The sequence below is a fragment of the Lycium ferocissimum genome, chromosome 11 (assembly GCF_029784015.1).
Source record: "Lycium ferocissimum isolate CSIRO_LF1 chromosome 11, AGI_CSIRO_Lferr_CH_V1, whole genome shotgun sequence".
Classification (NCBI taxonomy): Eukaryota; Viridiplantae; Streptophyta; class Magnoliopsida; order Solanales; family Solanaceae; genus Lycium; species Lycium ferocissimum.
Genome location: NC_081352.1, coordinates 44,346,224 through 44,369,028, shown reverse-complemented (window position 1 = coordinate 44,369,028; position 22,805 = coordinate 44,346,224). Strand labels below are relative to the sequence as shown.

The 22,805-nt window shown below is 34.4% G+C and overlaps 1 protein-coding gene across 1 annotated transcript; it reads left to right on the top strand.

Moving 5' to 3' along the window:
• The first annotated feature begins 20,733 nt into the window (after positions 1–20,733).
• On the top strand, positions 20,734–22,514 carry LOC132037999 (uncharacterized). The gene is made up of 3 exons (XM_059428716.1): positions 20,734–21,060; positions 21,813–21,941; positions 22,243–22,514. The coding sequence occupies exons 1-3, from the start codon at positions 20,821–20,823 to the stop codon at positions 22,303–22,305; spliced, it is 432 nt and encodes a 143-aa protein (XP_059284699.1). The 5' UTR covers positions 20,734–20,820; the 3' UTR covers positions 22,306–22,514.
• The last annotated feature ends 291 nt before the right edge of the window (positions 22,515–22,805 follow it).

The following is a 22,805-nucleotide window of genomic DNA, read 5'->3' as shown; positions in this document are numbered from 1 at the left end:
TGTACTCAACTCTCATGGTTTATTTTGCAAATTACAGCAAAGATATTAGAATTGAGATTACTCGAACAATAAAAAAGAATAATTGATAACGTCCAAATCTACTCCTCAAAGAGAAAGTGTACACGGTCGTATGCAATATAATTTACCCAACTATGAGTCGGGGTCGATCCCATAGGGAACAATAAACTAGGCGATTAAGAAAGTAAGTAACTTTCACCAACTAAGCTAAGCCAAACGATAGATAATATTTTGGTTTTTGAGAAAATTACAACTAATGCGGAAATGTAAACTAACCTAGAAAGCAAGTAAAATGATCAATGGCCACAAGCATGGATAATAGGAGATTACACTCAAGTAACGATCCAACGTATTTTACGATATTACAACTAAGAATGAGGTTATGTTAATAGATAATGATTTCTAAAATCTCATTGAAAGTTTCTCAACCAAATCAATGAATTTCACTTTAAGCTTTCTCAAGCCTTAAAGTGTGATATTAGCACAATCAAGATAATCCCAAGTGACTTTCTCTCTCGAGCTCAAGTCATTAGATGAGGTTATGCCTCAAATCCTTGTTAACTAATCTTTCCCAAATTGACTTTCCTCTCTCGAGCTCAAATCAAATTAAATGGGTGAGTCTAGGGTTAGCTAATCCCTTTGGAAACATTCAAGAACGAGATTAATTAAAGAAACAATAACCCACTTCATTAGGAATAAAAATCATTCAATACATAAGCATAACAAGAGATTTAATCCAACACTTGATAATGAATAATATCATAAACAAGATTCAAGTGAAAGAAGAAAATACTACACACTTAAATATTCAATACAAAACAAGGAATTGAAGAAAGGTTTAAGAAATATCTCATTAAGGTGCTCCAATCTTCTCCTCCAATGGTGTAGATGAAACGCTAGCTCTCCAAGCTTGAAAATATGGCCAAAGATGATAATGATATGCCCCAAGTCTCTTTTGTAGCTCCTCAAATTTCCCAAGTCAAAATATGACAAAATAAACCCCAACGTTTCGTTTTTGCAAATCTGTCCCGTTTTTGCAAACTGTCCGGTTTGGCCTCTTTTTGACTTTGTTTTCACTTTCAGTTTCTTCTGATCACTTCTAAATCACATAAAACCGAATAGAGCACCAATATTATACAAAAATACGCCCGCGTGCGCAACGTGCGTCTCGCATGTTGTATCGCATGTTCAACCTGCGGTTCGCAGGTTGTACAAAACTCTCGCAGGTCTTGCAATGTACAGAGATGACTTGCAGCACATGCGGTCATGGATGCGTCTCGCAGGTGGTACCTGCGTCTCGCAGGTGATGCTCGCAGATAGGGCTGTTCAAAACCGACCGCTACCGATAGCCCAACCGCAAAATTGGCTTATTGGCTTATTGGTATTGGGTTATCGGATTAGCGGGTGGGGAATGGATTTAAATTTTATAATTAACGGCTTATCGGTGCGGGGACGGATTACTCAATTTTCTTATTGGGTAAACCGTTAACCCGTTAAGAATTTATTATATTTTACTATATTTTTATCCCTAAACATATAAAATATGTATGGTAATTATAATTTATAAACTTAAAGATAAGCCTCAGCAGGCCAAGCCCATTTAGTTAATAAGACGACCCATTTAGTAAATAAGATCGCAACTATAGATTAGAAAATAACCCTCATTTTACCTAAAGGGTAGGAGCTGTTGTCATTTTCCACTCAACTAATGGATTCTAGGTTTTTTTTTGCTTTTTACACGGCGTCAAGAGAAGATCGCAAAAGTAGGTGCATTTGTTATTAAACCACAAGTCCACAACAACTCAAAGAATCGCTAGTAACTACTACACGCAAGGTAAATTTCGAGTTTTTTTTTCTTTTTCCGCTTATGATCATAATGGGTTTTTCCCTTCTGATCCATGGGGTTTCTTTATTTTACAGCTTTTAGAATTCTCCCTAGTCAATACTCCATAAAGACACATATTTCCTAGTATTAGCAAGTAGCAACTTCAAGTTCACACCCATTTGTTCGATAAAATCAAAAACTACAAATCGATTTATTTGGCTCAATACATGTTGCAAGGTCTTGTGTGATCTATTTTTGCAAGAGTTTCATTTGGCTTGACAATCTGTTCATCTATTTCCAGCCCTGTGATGTAAAGGTGTTGCATTTTTTTGCTGTTTCTATTTTCAATTTTGCTTCCACTACCATAATGTGTCTGTGTTGTATTTGGATTAACAAATTCTCTATTTTCCTGTGCTATGTGTATTTTCCGTTACTATTTGTTATGCCCATCATATTTTGCCTGTTCTAATTTTGGTTGTTTATTGAATTGTTTTTTTCTTATTACAGGGACTCAAAGTCTTAAACTTGTAGCATGGCTGAACAAAGTGATAAGGTGATAGGTGAAAGTGAGGCTTCAAATGCAGCAAGTCATCTTTGAGATAACTTTGTCAACTAGTGCTAAAAAAAGGAGAAAAAGGTCTGTTGCTTGGGATCATTTTACAGAAGTTGAAACTTCCGAAGGTACGAAAGCAAAATGTAGCACTTTGCTATAAGTTGTACTATTTTAAGTCAAGAGATGGTACGTCGACTCTTCTTGGTCATTTGTTGACATGTCCTAAACTTCCTACTCCTCTTGTTGATAAAAAACAATCAACCATAGGCTTTAAATCTATTCCGGGGGGTAGTCAAGGTGATGTAGTTGTTGTCTCTTGGAAATTTGACCAAGAAGAGTGTAGGAAGGATTTATGTCGTATGGTAATAGTTGATGAGCTTCCTTTTAGCTTTGTCGAAAAAGAAGGTTTTAAAGAATTTATGAAAATGGCTCAACCTCATTTTTGGATCCCTTCCCGTAATCTTTTTGTAACTAGGAACTTTTTTAATCCGTTTAATGAAGAAAAGCAAAAGTTGAGGAGGTATTTTATAGAAACAAAAAAACGAGAGAATTTGTATTACCACCGACACATGGACTTCTATACAAAGAATCAATTACATGTGTATCTTGCCCATTGGATCGATAGTGATTGGAACATGCGCAAGAAAATACTTGATTTTTGTCCTATTATTAGCCATAAAGGTGAAGATATGGCAAATGGTATTAGTAGGTGCTTACGTGAGTGGGGGATAAATAAGATCTTTACTGTCACAGTTGATAATGCAAGCTCAAATGATGTGACAATAAAAGAATTGTCTAAGCAATTAACAAAAATGGGAACTAATTTGATGAACGGTAATCACCTTCACGTGAGGTGTATGGCTCATATCATGAATCTTGTTGTCCAGGATGGTTTAAAAGAATGCTCTTAGTCTATTGAACGTGTTAGACATGCAGTTAGATATGTTAGGCAGTCTCCTGCGAGGTTGAAAAGATTTCAAGAAAGTTGTGACGATGAACAACTCAGTTGCAAAAAATCTTTATGTTTAGACGTTCCAACTAGGTGGAATTCCACCTATCTGATGTTGAGTAGGGCTGTTGAATTTGAGAATGCATTTTCAAATTATGCTTCCCGTGAAATTGGCCTAAGACATTATCTTGAAAATTCTTATGTTGAAATTGGAATCACTGCCGGTGAACTTTTGAGTAGTGATTGGGTCCATGTGAAAAGAATTACGAGATTTCTTGAGATATTTTATCTTCTTACTTTGTAAATATCTGGATCACGTTATGTTACGTCAAATATTCATTTTCTTGAAATTTGTGCGGTTGCTGTTTATTTGAATCAATTGATGGCAAGCGAAGACACTGGTTTAAGCGATATGGCAAAAAAGATGCAAGAAAAATTTAATAAGTATTGGGGAGATCCAGCAAAAATGAACAAGATAATTTTTATTTCGTGTATTTTGGATCCTCGTTACAAGCTTGAATCAGTGTAAAGATGTTTGGGGAAAAAGGGCCATCTATACAAGCAGAAGTAAAGAAGTACATGACTTCATTATTTAGCGAGTATGTAAAATCCAACTCAAAAGGCAGCGTGCTTGCTGAATCTTCACCTTGCTCTTCACTGGACACTTCTACTTCCGGCTTTCTAGCAGTCAAGTAAGTACCCAAAGTATAGGACTTTTAGAATCACTCATGAAAGATCTAAAGAACTATAAAACAACGAGTGGAGGTGTGGATGCTAGAACGGAGTTAGATAAATATTTTGGTGAAGAAACTGAGGATGATAGTAAAGAATTTAACATCTGAAGTGGTGGAAGATGAACTCGGCTAGATTTCCTATTCTTGCTTTGAGATGGCTCGTGATGTATTAGGGCCGGTTTCAAGTGTGGCATACGAATACCGCATTTAGTACGGGAAGACGTCTTCTTGATTCATTTAGGAGTTCATTGACAACTAAATTAGTGCAAGCTCTAGTGTGTCTTCAAGATTGGCTTCGAAGTGAAAAATTAAAACAACCTGTTAGCGTTGAGGAAGATCTTGATAATCTCGAGCAGCTTGAACAAGGTAATAATACTTTTTATTATATTTGTTGTATATTATTGTTGTAAATGGTTTATACTTATTACATGACTCATTATGATAATTTTCTCTTGATTTGCTTGTTGTGGGAAAGACCCTACTGTAGTTGACATATAGTACAAGGTGACTTTCATAATGTTCTGTTATCTTCTTGTTGTTTGTTTGAATGCACTTAAAATTTTACATAGTAACAATTCTGTTTTTTTATTGTAGGATACTTCTTTGGTTGCTGCAATAGAAAAAGCACCAGCAGTTGTGCGAAAGAAGTTGTGCAAGGAAAAGCTCTTATGTACTGAAAGAAGTTGTGCAATTTTGTTTTGGTTCTTGTTAGTTCTTCCAACAATTTGATGCTCTGCTGAGTCTGGGGGGGCTTCTTTGCTTTTGTGATATTTTGTATTATGTACTATGTACTAAGAAAAAGCACCTGCAACTGCAAGGGACAAATTAACACGTGTTGGTAAGTGTATAAAATTTTGAAAGTGATGATTACTTTTGCCTTTTCATTAGTATTAGAACTGCAGATTGGACATAATTTTTGCCTGATGACTTGTGCTAGACTTATAAGAGCATTTTGGATGTTAATCTTTGGTGTATGGTAAAAGGACAAGGAGAACTGCTTAGGTGAAAGGATTCACCTTGCTTAAAGTTCCCTGGTGATCTAGCTGCTGGAAGATATTTGTTTTTCTCAAGCATTAATTGTGAACTCTTTCTGATGAATGCCTGCCTGCACTTGATTGTTCAATTATAATTAATGATATTGTGAACACAATGAATAAATTCAGATACATACTTCCTCTGATTTATGAATACAAATAATATTGAAGTTCTACTTTGGAACAAAGCCAGTTGCTTCTGCTATTAAACTCTTGATATTACAACCTGACAAAAGGGGCAGAGAATCACTGATCCAATATTTACATTGGCATATTCACTCCCTTAAGGACATTTTATTCAACCAGAAGAGTACTAGTCCAGTTGTCCTTAAAATCTTGGGATGTAAATAACCAAAATAAAAGATTGAATGTGGTAACCTATACTTAACCGATACACCACCCGATAACCGTCCGATAATTGCTAATCCGATACCGAACCAACCGATATCTTATAGGTTGGCTAGCGGATTAGTACTTTTAAAAGCCGATAACCGTTAAGCCGAACCGTTAACATAATAATCCGTTCGATCCGCCCGATAAGCAGCCCTACTCGCAGATGCTGCATCCAATATCTTCAAATTTCCAAAATCTCTGTACAAACTTGCTGCAGAACATGCGGCTCGCATGTGGAACATGCGTCTCGCATGTGTGACCTGCGACTCGCAGGTCACGCTTCTTCTATTTTGGCTTGTTTTGCTCTATTTTGCTCCATTCTGGTCCATTTTGCTCTGTTATGCTCTCCGGACATCTTATCCTACAAAACGACATAAATACACGAAAAGTAACACCAAAAGTGCTTGAAGAGTTACAAAAACTTAAGAAATTAGCATCGACTATCCCGTTATTTCACGGCACATCAATGATATGAGAGTCTTTACCAATTCAAAGATTGGTAGGTGATCCCCAAAATAGTATCGATACCTGAAATAAAAGAAAAAATACTTAAATATTTATTTTATATTTAAGAATAAACAGTAAAAAACACATGAAATCTCATTTACTCACGACATTCCCTGAAGTTCACGGGCTCCTACTCTCGAATTGATCTTCTTGTCCTTCCATTTAATAAAACATCAACATATGTGGCCGCAAGGAGGGTCGGAAATAGATGAAGAGCATCCTGTATGGCTAAATCATTGGTAGAATAGTCAGGATCAGTAGGTTCCATATCAGAGTTGCGGTGCACCTTGAAGTTCCGCAAGAACCTAATTAATCCACAACGCAAGTCATACAGCCCGTTACGATTTTCATGATCGAGAACTTCAATAATTTGAGGGTGGTTCGAACTTTTAATAACTTGCTCCTAGTTTTGGAATTCTGCTCTATCGAGGAATGCACTTATCTAGGGATTACAATGATTGGTGTCTAGCATCTCATTCAAGAGTTCAAAAAACATTCTGACTTTTAAACCGTTCCTGAAGCAGAACGCGTTATATATCCAGCTGGATATATTTTTAATGAAGTCACTGTTAATAAGGAAATATTAGTAACAATATACATGAAAATATAAAAGATAGTACATAAATCTATACATAGTATATAAATCTTCACATACACTAGCTCAGCATATATTGTAGCATAATCGAACAATTCTTTAAACAACTCAAACTCATTGTCAACTAAATTTAATAACATAACTCATCTCATACCTACCTCTGTAGAGGTCACACTCTCTTTAATTTATTAGAATTATTGACCGTCACATAGCTGTCAAGAATTAGAATGAGAACTTTGATCAAATCACTGTTATAGCAATATAAAACACTTTGAACTAAAATAATCAGCTATTATCAAGAATCTAAAAACCTTGCTCAATCACCATTATATAATATAGACATTTTGGATTAAAATAAAAAAACATAGATGATAAATAATTTAAAATATCTCATACTGTATTGCATTCACCGCAACCAATATATATATACACACACGTTGTAACACCCACACATAAGACATGAAAAGCTTTCAATATTTGACAATGTATATAAGAAGATAAATCAGTAACTCAAGAATCATCAACAAAACTTTCAGAGAATAAGATCAAAAGAATCAATTCAACAGGATTCACTATGACGATAGATCGATATAGATAAAAGATAAGTGTAAAGGCTAACAAATACCTATGAAAAGAGTAAAACACGCAGTTGGCAAGAAGAAAACCATCAGACCCATAAGAGACTGTTCAGAAACGTGTAATTTTTTTATTTTGTGCCCGAGAGAATTAAGCTCGGAAACATGTGTTTGCTTCAAAAGGGGTGTAGAACCGCTGCTTGTATAAGTAGGACAACACATTGGACAATTCCTCTAGACGTTGTTAATCTTTCTGACATCATGATAATTTCACAGTGAAAATTTTACACAAAGAAATAATTTCAACTACTTTATTTCTGTGACATCTTGAAACTTGGGTTTATCTAGTCTTTTGGTGAAGAATATATTGTGATAACTCTTATAAACCTACCTTTAGGTTGTTTTAATTTTAAAGAATATCTTGATTTAAATTTCTAAAGCCAAAATCTATATTTTATCTAAATATTTGGGTTTCAACCAAAAGTGTTTAAAATTAAAGGAGGAAAATTACTTGCTGCACTTATGAGTGGAAGTTAATTTCCTTATATCCATAAGTTTTAATTTCGTATCACTTGCTTCCATCGAAAGTTGCACATTATTTTTAATCTCTAATATTCAAAAATTCCATCAAAACATTCTCCAATTTGCTAATATTACTTATCTTCTACTAAACACATCCTTAATGCCTTAATCGAATGTTTTTAAACATAAATAGATTTCTAGAAGTGATTTCCGAACAAAAATTCACCACATTTTTGTACCTTGATGCTTTGTTTTGGAGTCCGGAGCCAAAAGGGTATAAAAATACACGGTATAAACTAAAAGGGGGCGGCCAAAAATTTACATACCAAAAGGGGTATAACGTGGGCTGATCCACGTTATACCCCAACTTTTTTTTTTTAATTGTCAGATTGTTGAAGCCGAAAAAAAAAAAATTAAGTAAAACGTGGAGGGATCCACGTTTTACAAATATATATTTGTAAAACGTGGATCCCTCCCCGACTCTCATTCAGTGTTGCCCTAAATAATATCATCTTCTCTTCCGCCTCTTCCTCCATCTTCAACTTACAGAGAATTTTGATCTCCTTCTCCTCCATTTATTTTCTTTTAAAACTTTGCGGTTACAGTCTAATTTTTGGAGCAACTTGTTCATCCTTATCTTTTGTTGCTATCTACATTAAGGTATTTTTTCTAGCTCATATAATTGTATATTTCTAGCAGATGTAGAATATTTATTTGTCTTATATATCTTAATTGTTATTTTTTATTTGTGTTATTTTAATACGTATAAGATATATGTTTGTCTTATTTGTGTTATTTTAATTTGAACTTAAGATATGATTGTTATATAAAAGGTCTGATTTGTTTAGTAGCACTTTTGAAGAAATTTGTTGTTATGTTACTGTTATTTTTGTGGATTGGTATATAAAATTTGGCTGATTTGGTGACACTCTTATATGATAATACATGTGTTTCCTTTTCAATGGTCAACTGAATACTTGTTTTCTCCAATTAAAAATTAGTGCGCTTAGATATTTACATAAGAGCTTTAGGAAGATCTACTCCTAAGTGGCTAACATTATCAACGGTCCAAACATTATTTTTGTGGATTGTTATACCTTTAATGTGATATTTATATAGTCAGAAAAGTGAAATTTAATTGATGCCTCAGTAGCCCAAAATAAAGATACTTAAAATGTCATGATAATGCTTTATTATATGGGACCTAAGTCTAAGTGGGTGGATAATTATTTTGTCTATACCTTATAGGCATTAATGTGGTCCACTATCAGTGGTTTCTAAATAAGGCGAATGGAAGTCGACTTTATCTAGCCGTCTTGCCTATTTGTTACGCTAAAATTGGAATAATAATTTTTTTTAATAGTAAATTACTCCAAATAGCTTGCTACGGACTTTAATTTTTTTTTTTTTTTTAATCTAAGGTATGGAGCTTCCACGGGTATGCGTACATCCGGGGCCGAAGTGTATGATGTGTTAACACTCCGGGAGAGAAGCATCGATCACAGGCTGTGTGGGATGGTGCCTTGACAGGACCGACCGGATGCCTATTTCCACGCCGCGCGGATACCGAATTTTGGAAGCACGTGAAGCGTCATCCGTTGCATCCTCGCATCCTTGACTACTTTGCTTGTGTGTGGATTTAGGGAGTAGTAGAGGTAGGATGTGTATCATATGATTGGCGGTCATCACCGCACTTATAGAAGATGGCGTCCGAGACGCACACATTTCATCATGCGTACGGGTGAGGCGACCATCACATTACAAGATATTGAGATCATGTTTGGCATGGTTGTTGATGGTAATCCCTTGAATGATGTTAATGCTAGATTTATAGATATTGTTGGGTGGCAACAATTAATCCATGAGCTTATTGGTTGGGCACCCGGTCTGGATTGTTTTAATGGTGTTAGTAGGTTAGAACTAAATAAATTAATTGAATATGTTAGAGGCTTAGATGACATTACAGATCAGACCCCAGAATTTGTTGTGCAACAGCGGGTTAGGTTGTACTTGCTATGGCTTTGTGGCGGCACGATATTTCCGGATAAGTCCGGTGAATTAATTAATTTAGACTATTTGCTTGACATGCGTGACCTTAGAGCAATGAGTGGACAAGCTTGGGGAGTGGCTGCATTGTCATATTTGTATATTTGTTTATGCCGCGCTTCGTTGAGGAAAGCCAAGGATGTGTGTGGATTCATTTCCTTATTGCAGGTACGTGACCTTTAAAATTATATAATTTTATTTGGTTGTCCTATTTAGCGATTATAAGGTTTTTATGTATTTATTTTAAATTTTTAATATAGGTTTGGGCTTGGGAGCCAATTATACCGATGCGGCCACCACCCGGGGCCTTGCCCACACACGGCTCTTGCACGAAAGTGGACTCATCGTAAAGCTCGCGAAAATGAGGCACGTGTTGTGCTACCCATATGTAGGGATGTATTGGACAACCTAACAGATGGTCAGGTATTTTATCATAATTATGGTTGTTAATGGCGTTTTGATATAATTGTTACGCTTATGTGTAATTTAAGCAAAATAGTATTGGCAATTTGCAAAATTTTTGTTGTTAAGGCGCAGAATGCATGCAGTCGTCAAATCTGCCATGCAATCGTCAAATCAAGCATGCATTCGTAAAATCAAACAGTAAATATATTTTTTCAACATCAGCATTATCTTGTCCGTGAATCATTTGTTTTATATACCACTTCTCTCTTGCATTCACCAATAATTTTTACATTTGTATTCTGCATATCTCTCTCGAATTCTCCACTTCTTCCTTGCATTCTCCACTTTTCTTAAACATTTGTATTCGTTGAAAATAATATGGCGGAAAATTATGTAAGAGTTAACTTATATTGGGGTGGTGAAGTTGTGTACGAAGAAGGTTCGATGAGATATAACCGTCGTGCGGAAGCCGTACAAAGGTTTCAATTTCCTCAAATACGATCGTCTACAACGTGTTTTCGAAGCAAAATGGCCATAACTCGATCCTAACCTTTCGGTGGTTATCACCGGACGATATCCAACATCAATTACGGCTAGGGGATTTCCCATTTACGGGGAAACTCTTATTTCGGACGATGACTCCTTATCGTTATTTCTTCGAAGTCTGCTATATTTAGCAATCATATCGATAGCGACACTTGACATGTATGCAACTGTTGAACGCTCTACTAATATTGAAGCACCCACTGACGATGAGTTTGATATTCGGGATACTACGTATCTTCCCGCTATGAATATTGGGCTTCAAAGAGGTACACTTCAACAAGAAACAATGATAGGAGTTGGTAACCAATCACATAACTTTGGTTGGACTATGCGAAATTTGTGATATTCCCGGACCGAGTAGTGCTCGCATTCAAGTGAATTAGGTGGGGGAGTATAGTTCGATATCGCCCTACTCAAGTAGAGTCATTTACGAAAGGTAAATATAACGATGTTTTTTTCGCTTAAACTAGGAGACTTTAACTAGTTGTTTCGAGATTTGAACCCCTTGAATTTTTCTATGTTTGTAGGTGTAACGATTTTGAAGAAAATCCCGTATTAACTCAGCTCACACAAATTGTTAGTAATAATGATGTAGCTAATGATCACTCCGGTGAGTCAGATAGTGATATCCCATTAGATCACACAGAAACAGACGATGATTACTCATCTGATGATGATGGTCATTCTTATGAAGACATTACTGCTCGAAGTGATGGTAATGTTAGCTACCATTCTAATGCGATTCCGTATTTGGATAACACAGAAGAAGGCCCGGATGATTTTGCTTTCATGAGAGATGACGGTCCAGTTCGATCTGCACTTTGGGATTGTAAAAACCTGAATTTATCAGATCAAGTTAGTATGGTGGCGATGAATATTCTTTTTATTTGTTGGCCCATTTTTACGGGGTTGATAATTTTCCTTGTATTATGCAATTAGGTATGTTATTTGAACAAGAAGGAAATGAAAGGCGCGGTGAGACAATATTGTACGAAAGAAAAGAAAGAGTTCATTTGTGATCGAGTCAAAGGTAAATTTTGGAGGGTTATTTGCAAGCGTCATATGTTAGGATGTGAGTGGATGATCCGTTTTAGAGAAATTTCAAGTGGTATGTGGAAGGCAAAGCGGATCTCCACCACGGTTGTCTCACGAGATGATTACGAAAGGATCATTTCAATTTGAACAATCCACCTAATTGCTACTACGTTGATACCATATATTATGGTCGATCCATACATCAGTATTAAGTCAGTTCAGGAAAAAATAAAAGGATTGCATTTGTTTACTCCTAGTTATAGAAAAGCACAAAAGGGGCGTAAGAAAGCTATTGAAATGGTATTTGGTGATTTTGAAACCTCTTTCAAGACATTGCCCCGATACATGGCAGCCTTAAAATATTTCAATCCGGGACCGTTGTTGAGTGGGAGCACGAATCAACTACAATGCAAGGTGAACAAATCTTCAAGTTTCTTTTACGGGCTTATAAACCAAGCATCGATGGATTCAAAAGTTGCAGGCCTGTCATCTCAATAGATGGTACTCATCTGTACGGTAAGTATGAGATGAAACTGCTAATTGCTGTTGGAATTGATGCGAACAATAACATTTTTTCACTTGCATATGCTATTGTTGCACGTGAGAGCTTTGAGTCTTGGACGTGGTTCCTTGTGTTGTTGTGGAGACATATTGTTCGTGAGAGACAAGGAATTGGACTTATTTACGACCGTCATCGGGCATCTTACAATGTGTCCAAACACATGATTGGTTACAACCACCATCCACACACCATAGGTTTTGCGTTCGGCATTTGAAAAGCAACTTCAATAAAAAGTTCCTCAACAGTGACCTTGAGAACCTAATGTGGTTGGCGGCTACAGAGCACCAGAAGAAGAAATATAAAATGAGGATGGAACAAATCAAAACAATGTCACCTCCAGCGTATCTGTGGTTAAAATCTCTTCCGGAGGAGAAATGGACATTGCATAAGGACAACGGTCATAGGTGGAGGGCTATGACAATGAATGTCTCCGAGTCTTACAACGGTTTATTGAAGAAAGCTCGTGGACTCGCCCATTCGCCATGGTCCGTTATACGTTTAAAAATTTTGTTGATCGGTTTGCCGAGAGAAGCACCCTTCGATTTGTTGATTGCGGATAAAAAGTTTTGGCCGCGCGCTGTTGAAAAGAAGTTTGATGAATACTGGGAGAGGTCCCTAAAGCATACTGACATGCAGCAATACAATGCAACTGAAGGGGTCTTTGAGATTCTGACATTTGCACACGACGGTAAGGGCGGAAATATCCATAAAGTCTCTGCCGAAGGGAAAAAGTGTTCGTGTGGGAAATGGAGAAACTACCATATGCCATGTTCACATGCAATTAAATTTTGTGATATCCGCGGAATTCAACCAAAGGACTATGTTAGCAAGTACTACGGTTGCGGTGTTTTACAAGCAAACGTACAGTGGAAATTTTTCACCGTTGGGTGATGAGGCATATTGGCCACCTTCTCCCTTCAGTTTAATTGCAAACACTGAATACGAGCGAACTTCAGGAACGCGGACTACAACTAGAAGGAGGAATGAAATGGATATAGCTCCTGCTCGTATGGCTAGAAAGTGTAGTACGTGCAAGCAAACAGGCCATAACAAGAATCGCTGCCCCAACAGAAATCAGTAGTTATTGTTGCTTGTTGGTTTTTATGTTTTTTCTTAACTTGTACGATTGTTGTTTCCTTATGTAATCTTCCAAGAATATATAACATGTCTTGTGCCGTTTAATAGTTATCATGTAATTTAACATTTATTACTTAGTTAATGTGTGACGTTTATTTAACTTATATTTTATTTTTTATTTCTGTTTGCATAGATAACACATATTTAATTATTATATGTGTTAAAATATTTATTTAGTTATTCACTAAAATTAACTATATGCTTTAAAAATTAAAAAAATCAATAAATTTTTTTTATTAAAAACATAGCCGAATATGATTTAAATAGAGGCAACGTCTTACAAACTAAACCCTAAACCGTGCGGGAAAAAATTAATGAAACGTAAAACGTGGAGGGATCCACGTTTTACAAAATATATTTGTAAAACGTGTACGTAAATTTTTTTTTTTTTTCGGCTTCAACCATCTGACAATTAAAAAAAAAAAGTTGGGGTATAACGTGGGCTGATCCACGTTATACCCCTTTTGGTATGTAAATTTTTGACCGCCCCCTTTTAGTTTATACCGTGTATTTTTATACCCTTTTGGCTCCGAACACCTTTGTTTTGCATTGTCTAAGACAAAACCCTGCTTGTCTTTTATGGTGTTGCATGCATAACTCTGGCTAAATTTATTCTTTCTCCCGGATTAATTAATTAGGATCGGAGATCAATAGTTTTTTTTTTTTTTGTGTGTGGGAATTTAAAACTAATCAAATGAATTACTTAAAAATTCTTGGAGATGAGTCCTACATAAGAATAAATCTAATGTTAGTAGGTCTCAATAAAACAGCTAAACGTTTTGGCACTTTGATTAAGATTATTTTGTGTCAATTCATATTAGGAGAAGATATAGAATTTACAATTTTATCCATTATAGAATTATTTATTAAGACTTAATTTATCTTAAAGGGTATATAAGTTGTTCAATATTTGAAGGATATTTTGGTCAACCAACATTTATATTCATGCTTTTAAAGTAAACTAGTCTCTACGAACGTACGTTGCGCGTTATTCCCCATCAATTATCACAAAAAAATGTTAGGTAATATTACTTGTACTTACATTATAGTTGTTTTATGAGGTACAAATTGTTATTAGACTCTAATTTTAATAGTGTGGTAAAAGATGTTATTAGAAATTTAACATTCTCAATTTTATTAATGTAATAACACCTACAATTATTAAAATATGGTGTGATAATTAACTAATCATTTTTTATGTTGGAGTCAAAATTATAACACACAAAAGCAACCTCAATCACAATTATACTCCCAGGCCAATAAGGCCACTCGTTTGATATGATCTTATTTGAACGTGTTATAGTAAAGACTCTTTAATCAATTTGATTAGGAATCAAAATTTAGAAGTTGTATTTGTTTTAAACTATATTTTCGACTGTGATACATTTTTTGTTTAACAAATTAGCCATTAGAAATATGGTAGAATTAGACTAAAAGGGTATATAAATCGTTCAATATTTGAAGGCTATTTTGGTCAATCAACATTTATATTCATGCTTTTAAAATAATATAGATATAGCTAAATTATCAGACATTATCTAAATGAGTGCATGGTTTAAAATTAACTCCAGGTTAGACTCTATATCTTTTGAATAATAAAAATTCATAGGTTACGAAATTGTGTCTTCAAAAAACTATTCAGTGTAAGGACTTCATCTCTCTTAAAATTGAAAATAGTACCCCTACTAGATGGAAGAAATTATTGACGACCGAAAGGACTTTAGAAGAAAACGAAATCCTATTTTTCACTCCCAAATATGTTTCATATAAAATTATGAATTTGTCTTTGTCTGGAAGTTCATTGTTCTCCTTTGTTTCGGCTCTCATATTTTGCCTCACATCGGAATACATCTTTATACTTTTCTTTATCTACAAGCCGCATTCATATTTACAAGTCACATTCAAACAAAAAATGTGATTTACAACCGCATCTACAAATATAATTTACAAGTCACATGCCCTAAATGTGATCTACAAATTACATTCAACAAAAGAGACTTGCAAAAAATGCGATTTACAAGTAAGTGGTATTGCAAAAATATAATTTTTAAATGCGATTTAAGCTAAAGTTATCGACCACACAGTCGGTTACCTCAGTTTAGAACACATGTATAACACATTTTGCACATGCGTTTTGCATATTTTGAAATTCTCACAAAAATAATTTACTAGCCAACCAAAATTGCATATTTTGGGAAAAAACACTTCTGCGCATTTCAATATTTCCTATTAATTTTGTTATTCTCCTTCATTAGAACACTATTGCAAGTATTACCAAACAAAACTTGTAATATATCAAGTTAATTTTACTTTATTAAAAACTATGTCAAGTTAAAATGTTACCAAATGAATTTCTAGGAATGACATTGTAGACTATGAAACATATTGATAAACTTTAAAATTAACATAATTAGAAAAGAAGAAAAAGAAAAGGAAAAATGTGATTTTAATGTGAACACGAAAAGATGAATGATATACGTAGCATTTCTTCCAGCTACTTAGTTGGGCACTAGTACGGCCTGACATTGCCCATTTCACCTTTCCCAACGGGATCGGATGAGCTCACTTTTAAGGAGCCGGGTTGGGGAAAAGTTTTGGGGGAAGGGGGTTGGGCTTGGTTCACTTTTAGGGGGGTCAGATTGGGCGCACTTACGCTCTTGTAGGTCATCGATTGTGCAGCAGAACAATGTCAAGGAGCATACATTTTACAGTTGCACTTTCATTAATTAAACTTTTATCTACTTGTTCAAAAAAAAATTACGGATGTTGAATTGATACTCGAACTTGATTAATGAACCTTAAGTAATGGCATTTGGTGTGGTAACTTACTTTGTGCTAGAAATCAAGGCCTTGTGTTTAGTGTAAAAATAATGAAATATAATTATTTTGCTAAGTCGGTTTAGTCAGTTAGTATGAGTAATTGAATTAGCCTAGTCTTTTCAATAGTTCACAGATCTGTGGAGATACCAATAATGATGTGGCCAGTTGGCCTTTTTGAGTTGCTGTGAATAATGATAATAAATTTTATTTAAATTATTAAAGTTGGCATGGGTTTCATGCAAGAAAATAAATAAAATTCAGAGATATGGAGTGTATAGTAGGAGAAAATAGTCCGACTACATGGGTTTTCAATCCTTTTTTTTTAGTTTTAAATAATCTTCGGGCCATCGACATCATACACTACTAACATAGATTTCTAAAAAAATCTATCAATCGTTGGTCGATTTATAGCTGGCCGGTATAAAAACCAACCAATCGCATTTGGTCAAATTTTTTTAATTTTATTTTTTTAGAATGATCGAATTCGGTCATTTTTGTATGGCATCCAAACTTCTTACTTTGCCAAGGGCATGTGATCGTGCGCTCGGCATTCGGACGCAATCTAAACCCAACTTGATTATTTTGGTTGTTACATCCACTATTCTTCAACTTTTCTGTGATAATACTTTAACTATTTTCTATCTTTTTAACTGTGAGTACAAGAGATTCGTTGACGGTGCTTGGGTTGTTGATAATTTGAAAAAGCGTCATTCGATAACTAAATATATCAAAGATTGGACATGTCTCTTTTGTAGTACGATCAAAGTACGGATCACAATTTGCCATGACAAACCGGTGTAACACTGGCTTAAATACCTCTTGAGTTGAGCCAAAATCGCACATAAGTGCACAACCATCATCATCATCAATAAGAATATTGTCTGGTTTCAAATTACAAAGAACCAGGAAGCTGGTGTCCACTAGATGCAAGACATATCCGATTTCCCATAACAACTTCAATGTTGTTGGCCAATTCAATGTTGGGATGTTTGCCAGTGAATCCCCATTTTTTTTTTTCCGCAAGAATACCAAGAACATTGCTACCTCTCCATCATGAATCAATTTGTCATGCCCTTCTAGTTTGAGGAAAGATTTGTGTAGCAAGTCTCCATGCATTGTAAGCTCACTGTCAAAGCTCAGGTTCTCTAGTCACTTTCAATACATACTCGCCCTGAGACAAGCGTAATAGATTTGGGGCACCATTGCTGCAATATCTATAAAGAAAAACATGGGTTCTTGCAACCAAATTTTCTTCCGAAAGGCAACTTGTGAGAAAATCAGGATCATTCGCCATCTCAAAATCATATTTGTTAGGGCTATATTTCAATTTAGGATCAGTTGGGAATTCAAGTGCTCAAGATAGGCCCATAAATTTAAGTGCCACCTCAAAGCTTCACATACACTATCGTGATACAAATTGTCATCAACAGTGGACCCAAAACATTTGTCTCTGACTATTGCAGCTCCAAAAAGCTTAGCATCAAGATATGATGGGCAGTGAAAATTTTGATACCGCTTGCTTAACAAATGACTCTCAAAGAGCTAAATTATCACTTTGAGCTTCTTGATAAGACCACGAGCCTTAGCCCTCTTTTATCCCGATTGCAAACATTTGAGTACCCAAATACATGCATTCTCAATATAATTTAATCATCCTCTCAATATCTGCCACTTCAGATGAAGAGGAAAGCCCCGTAAACATCCATGTTGTATTTTCTTGGTCTCAAATCTTCAAATGTACGGAAGATACTCTTCCAAAGTATAATCAAGGACAATGACTCAGGATCAATAGTGGGGAATTTTGATCCCTCTATATTGATATCCACAATTATAACATTTAGTTTCATGAAAAACTCTTCTGTCATTCTTGTTATGCAGCTTTTCCTTAGTATCAAATTTCTTCAAAAATGCAAATTTCGAGCAGTTAGGACCTTTGACCGGAACTATTGGACTCAAACCGGACCCATCAAGAAAAGGTCAACAGTAAAAATATACTACTTACCTCACTAGAAATGAACAAAAAAAAAAAAATGAAACTTGATATTGAAATAAAGAGGAAAATAGAGCAAACTTACCTCTTACACACTTGCATTTCTAGTTTATAATTCAAGCAAGCAATGTTAGATGGCTAGTTTATACATTTAATACCCAAAAATTCTATTAGTAATATTTATTTATAATGGTAAAGGTTATTTCAATTTGATAACATGGTAGCCATATGTTTCAATACACTACCTTAATTCTTGTTGTCAAAAATTTCATTGACAAATTTGAAGATTTGCATAGTTTAGTTCAAAGTTTTAAAATGTCAAGCAAAATTCTAATGTCAAAAAATATAAAAATAAAGATAAAATTTTAAAAAACTTGGAAAGGAGATTTTCTTGAGTCGCCCCTAGTGGAAAGTTGCATTTGATAGGTGTAATTTCTGGAAGGCCTTGTGTTTAGTGTAAAAAAAAAAAAATGAAATCTAATTATTTTGTTAACCTGATTTAGACATTTAGTATGAGTAATTGAATTAGCTTAGTCTTTTCAATAGTTCACAAACCCGTGGAGCTAAAAGTAATTTCTTCAGATTCTAGAAATCTGAAACACATGTAAATAGAGAAATGATGTACATTTGTTCGGTTGAATGAAATGGAATAACTAAGAAAATTTTCTCCATCTTTAAGAGCACTTTCGTAATGAAAATTTTCAATTTTATCAAGATACAATGGTTGGCACAGTTGGGTCATAATATTCCCAACCACAAATATTTAATTAAGGTTGTTTTTGTTGCTAACTCTGGGTTAACCTAATTAGCTTTGAATTTGGTCTAGGTATTATGAAAAATTTGATCTTGATGGTGCAAATAAAAATGGTGAAGTTGATAAAATTTTCACGTGTTCTTCATTTATATAATATTTGTTCCTTCGTTCTTCAATACTATAAATTAGTGTTTGTTGATATCCATTATATCAACCAAAGCACACGGATCCCCTTCAATTAGAACACAACTATCAATGGCGTCTGTCAATTCAAGTTCAAATTCTAAATTAGCACAAAATCAAGATTAGGACAACTCAAAGAAGGATTCTCATTAGTATCACAAAAACCATCTTTCACGTCATCAACTTCATTCATTAAGTGTTCCTAGCAAATGATAACAATATTCATCGATATCATAAGAATGATGATTCACTTCTTCAAATGTACACCTACTTAGTACTTTATCACAAGAATCGTCAATATCAACCACAAATAAACTAACTCAATTTCATTTAAAGAAGGTTCTTCCTTAAGATTTTGCGCATCAAGTTGAAACAAATTACCACCAATTTCAAGAATACTATCATACAAAATAACATTAGAATCAATCATTTCATCATCAGTTTATCAGATATAGGTGGGATATCATATTCAATACCCTCACGTTGACCAACTATCACAACATCATCACTAGGTTGAAATTCATTAGACATAATGTTTATTTCAACAAATAAGTCACAAACTTTCAAGTGGCAACATGTCATGAAAAACAAGTTGGCTATCACAAGTAATTCCATGAGAGTTATTTGCTCTAGGCATCTAACAGGACAATTCAAATGATATAATAGCCGTCAATTTTCCTTTTTCTTTCTTTTCTCTTTTTTTTTTCTTCAAAATGATGTGGCCAGTTGGCCTTCTTGAATTGTTGATATGAATAATGATAAAACATTATGTTTAAGTTTTAAACCATTAAAGCTGGCATGAGTATTTATGCAAGAAAATAAATAAAATTAAGAAATATGGAGTGTGTAGTAGGATAAATAATCCTACTACATGGGTTTTCAACCCTTTTTGTTAGTTTTAAATAATCCTCGGACCATCGACATCATACACTCTACTAAAATAGATTTCTAAAAAAATCTATCAATCATTGGTCGATTACAGCTGGTCGGTATAAAAATCGATCACCGACCGCACTTGGCCAATTCTTCTAAATTTTAAAATGACCGAATTCGGTCTGTTTTCTTTTTTTTTTTTTTTTTGGTATGACATCCAACCTTTCTTACGATGCTAAGGGCAGATGATCGTGCGCTCGGGATTCGGAATGCTTAGTGAACACTTTGGCTGCACCATTGATTGGAATTCTTACAAAGGAGTAAGAAATATTTTTTAAATACTTTCTAGCAAAAAAAAAAAAAAAAAATCATGTTAGCATAAGTCCATAACAAACGCACCATAATGTTTTTAGATCTACTCGTTAGAGACGTAAAATAAAATAGTATGTGAGAAATGGAACGTAAATTACGTTTTCTTTTTTCATGCTGATCAATAGATTAGTGAAAAAGATCCAATTGAACAGGATTTGCTAGAGGGTCATATATAAGGATCAAATTGTCACATTGTAATTAGTTCCCCAACTAATTCTCAGTTTTCATCGGCCAAAGACCCCCAAAAATATAACTGAAACCTCGCAAATTAGTTTCTTTAATCAGAAATGTGAATTCACCACAACGGCATGTAACAATATAGACAAGTTGATGAAACGATAATTTACCATTCAAAGGCTAATTATTTAATAGAATAAGTTGGTCTTTTTAACATGAAAATGAAAAGAGAAGGAGGAGTTATAATCAGTGTCTATGTTGAATCTTCATCAACCAAAGATTATTCACAACATGGATCTAATCCCTTCAAGAAAAAGATTCATCCAAATCCATTTTCAAGAAAGAGAGGCTATGATCGTCGAGCACAACTGCTAGCCTATGCAAATGAGTTAAGGCATGGCAATTATCAACAAATATCATGGAAGTCTCACAATTCATCAAACCAAAAACACAAGGTAATTATAACATACAATCGAAATGGTCATGAAATGCTTTTTTCTTTATAATAATTTTTTTATAACAATAAATTTCCGAGTGCCCGCTGGAGCACAGTGCAAATATCGGTGGATAATGGATTTGTCTCCCTACCCGTCACTACTTAAATACTCTCAGACTTTTGTTCATAGTAAGATTCAGTGCCGAAGCAAGAATTTTCACAAAGGAAAGTTAAAACATAAAGAATTTTTAAGTACACAAAAAAAGTCGAAAAGATTCAATATAGTATATATATAAAATAATTACCTATCTAAATAGTGTAATTTTTCGCGCTCTTGGATAAGGGTGGCTCCAAAACTAATACGATTAGAATTAATTATTTACTACTAAATCACACATCATGCGTTGTGCTCTTATCATTGAATAATCAAAGCACTGGGATCTAGTGAACATCGAAAAATCTCTATTTTCCCACTGAAAAATGTTCAGTGGCTATTGTTGGTGGGAAACCTATACAGTAGTGTTTTCACATAAAAAAATTAGGAAATTTCTTATCATTTCAAGGAGAACCTGTTTCCCATCATGCGTTTTCCAAGTGAGCTAGTTCGGTGGGAATTAGGTGGGAAAATTATGTTTTATAGCACAAATTTAACTGAATGTCGGTGGGAAACCTTTTTTTTTTTTTTTTTTTTTCTAGTAGTGGAAATTCCCTATTTCTTTTCGTTGGTACACATCGTGTTTTCTTGTTAATAGGACTAACAACTTTGTACAGAAATGGAGATGGACGAGAAGGATTAGATCGTCATTTTCCCGTTTGTTTCGTAGAAACGATAAGCAATGGAGGTATGAACACATTGGAAGACAGGGCTGCAAAGGAGAAAAAAGGAAAGCTCATTTTTGTGTGAGTATTGCTATTATTCCCTAAAATAATATTATGTTATGTGTATTTCGATATAATATGTTTGCCTTGTTAACTATGATGTAAGTTATACACAGTGATAGTATAAAGAACTTTTATATTATTAGTGCAACTTAACTTAATGTAGCAAGTTCCTACTTTATTTTCTAGAGTACTATATCAAACTTGATGCGATGAATTACTTGTTGTGTGCCAATTTTAGCTGATGAAAAAAAAAACTTATATACTATCGCGAAGAATTTAAGCTCTAACTAATTTGTAATTTTTCTGATGTGTTATGCAGAATAGATTGAAGTGCTTCTTTAAGGACATCTTAGGTGCCTGGCAATTCACTAAGCAATCGTGACTATCAAGTTGTTAAACGGATAATTAAGCCTTGAAGCTTCCTATGATTGTTTCGTTTAATTGAATTTTTGAAGTTTCTTATATAGAAGTAAATTTGATTTTCCTGTTGTGCAGTGAATTTCAAATTCATTTTCAGTTATCATTGTGAAAACAGAAGATAGCTAAATGCTTGTGAATTATGATCCACAAATGGCTAGTTTTGTTATCAGATTCGGAAAATGCTCTAAATGACCATGAATCGTATATGTACATTTGCTCAGTGTTAAACTAACTCTCCTGTCAGTTGTCATCAATAATCAATTTAAAAGAGTTAATTACTCAAACACCTCTATATTATGAAAATCCAAAATTAGGGAATGCATCGATCAGATAATAATATATTCTAGTAGTACCATGACAAAACGTCTTGATTCTTGAATATGCATTTTAGAGCATACATGCTAAAAGAACATCAACTTGAAACTTCTCCGATTGAAACTTCTAACGTAAATAATTATAAAC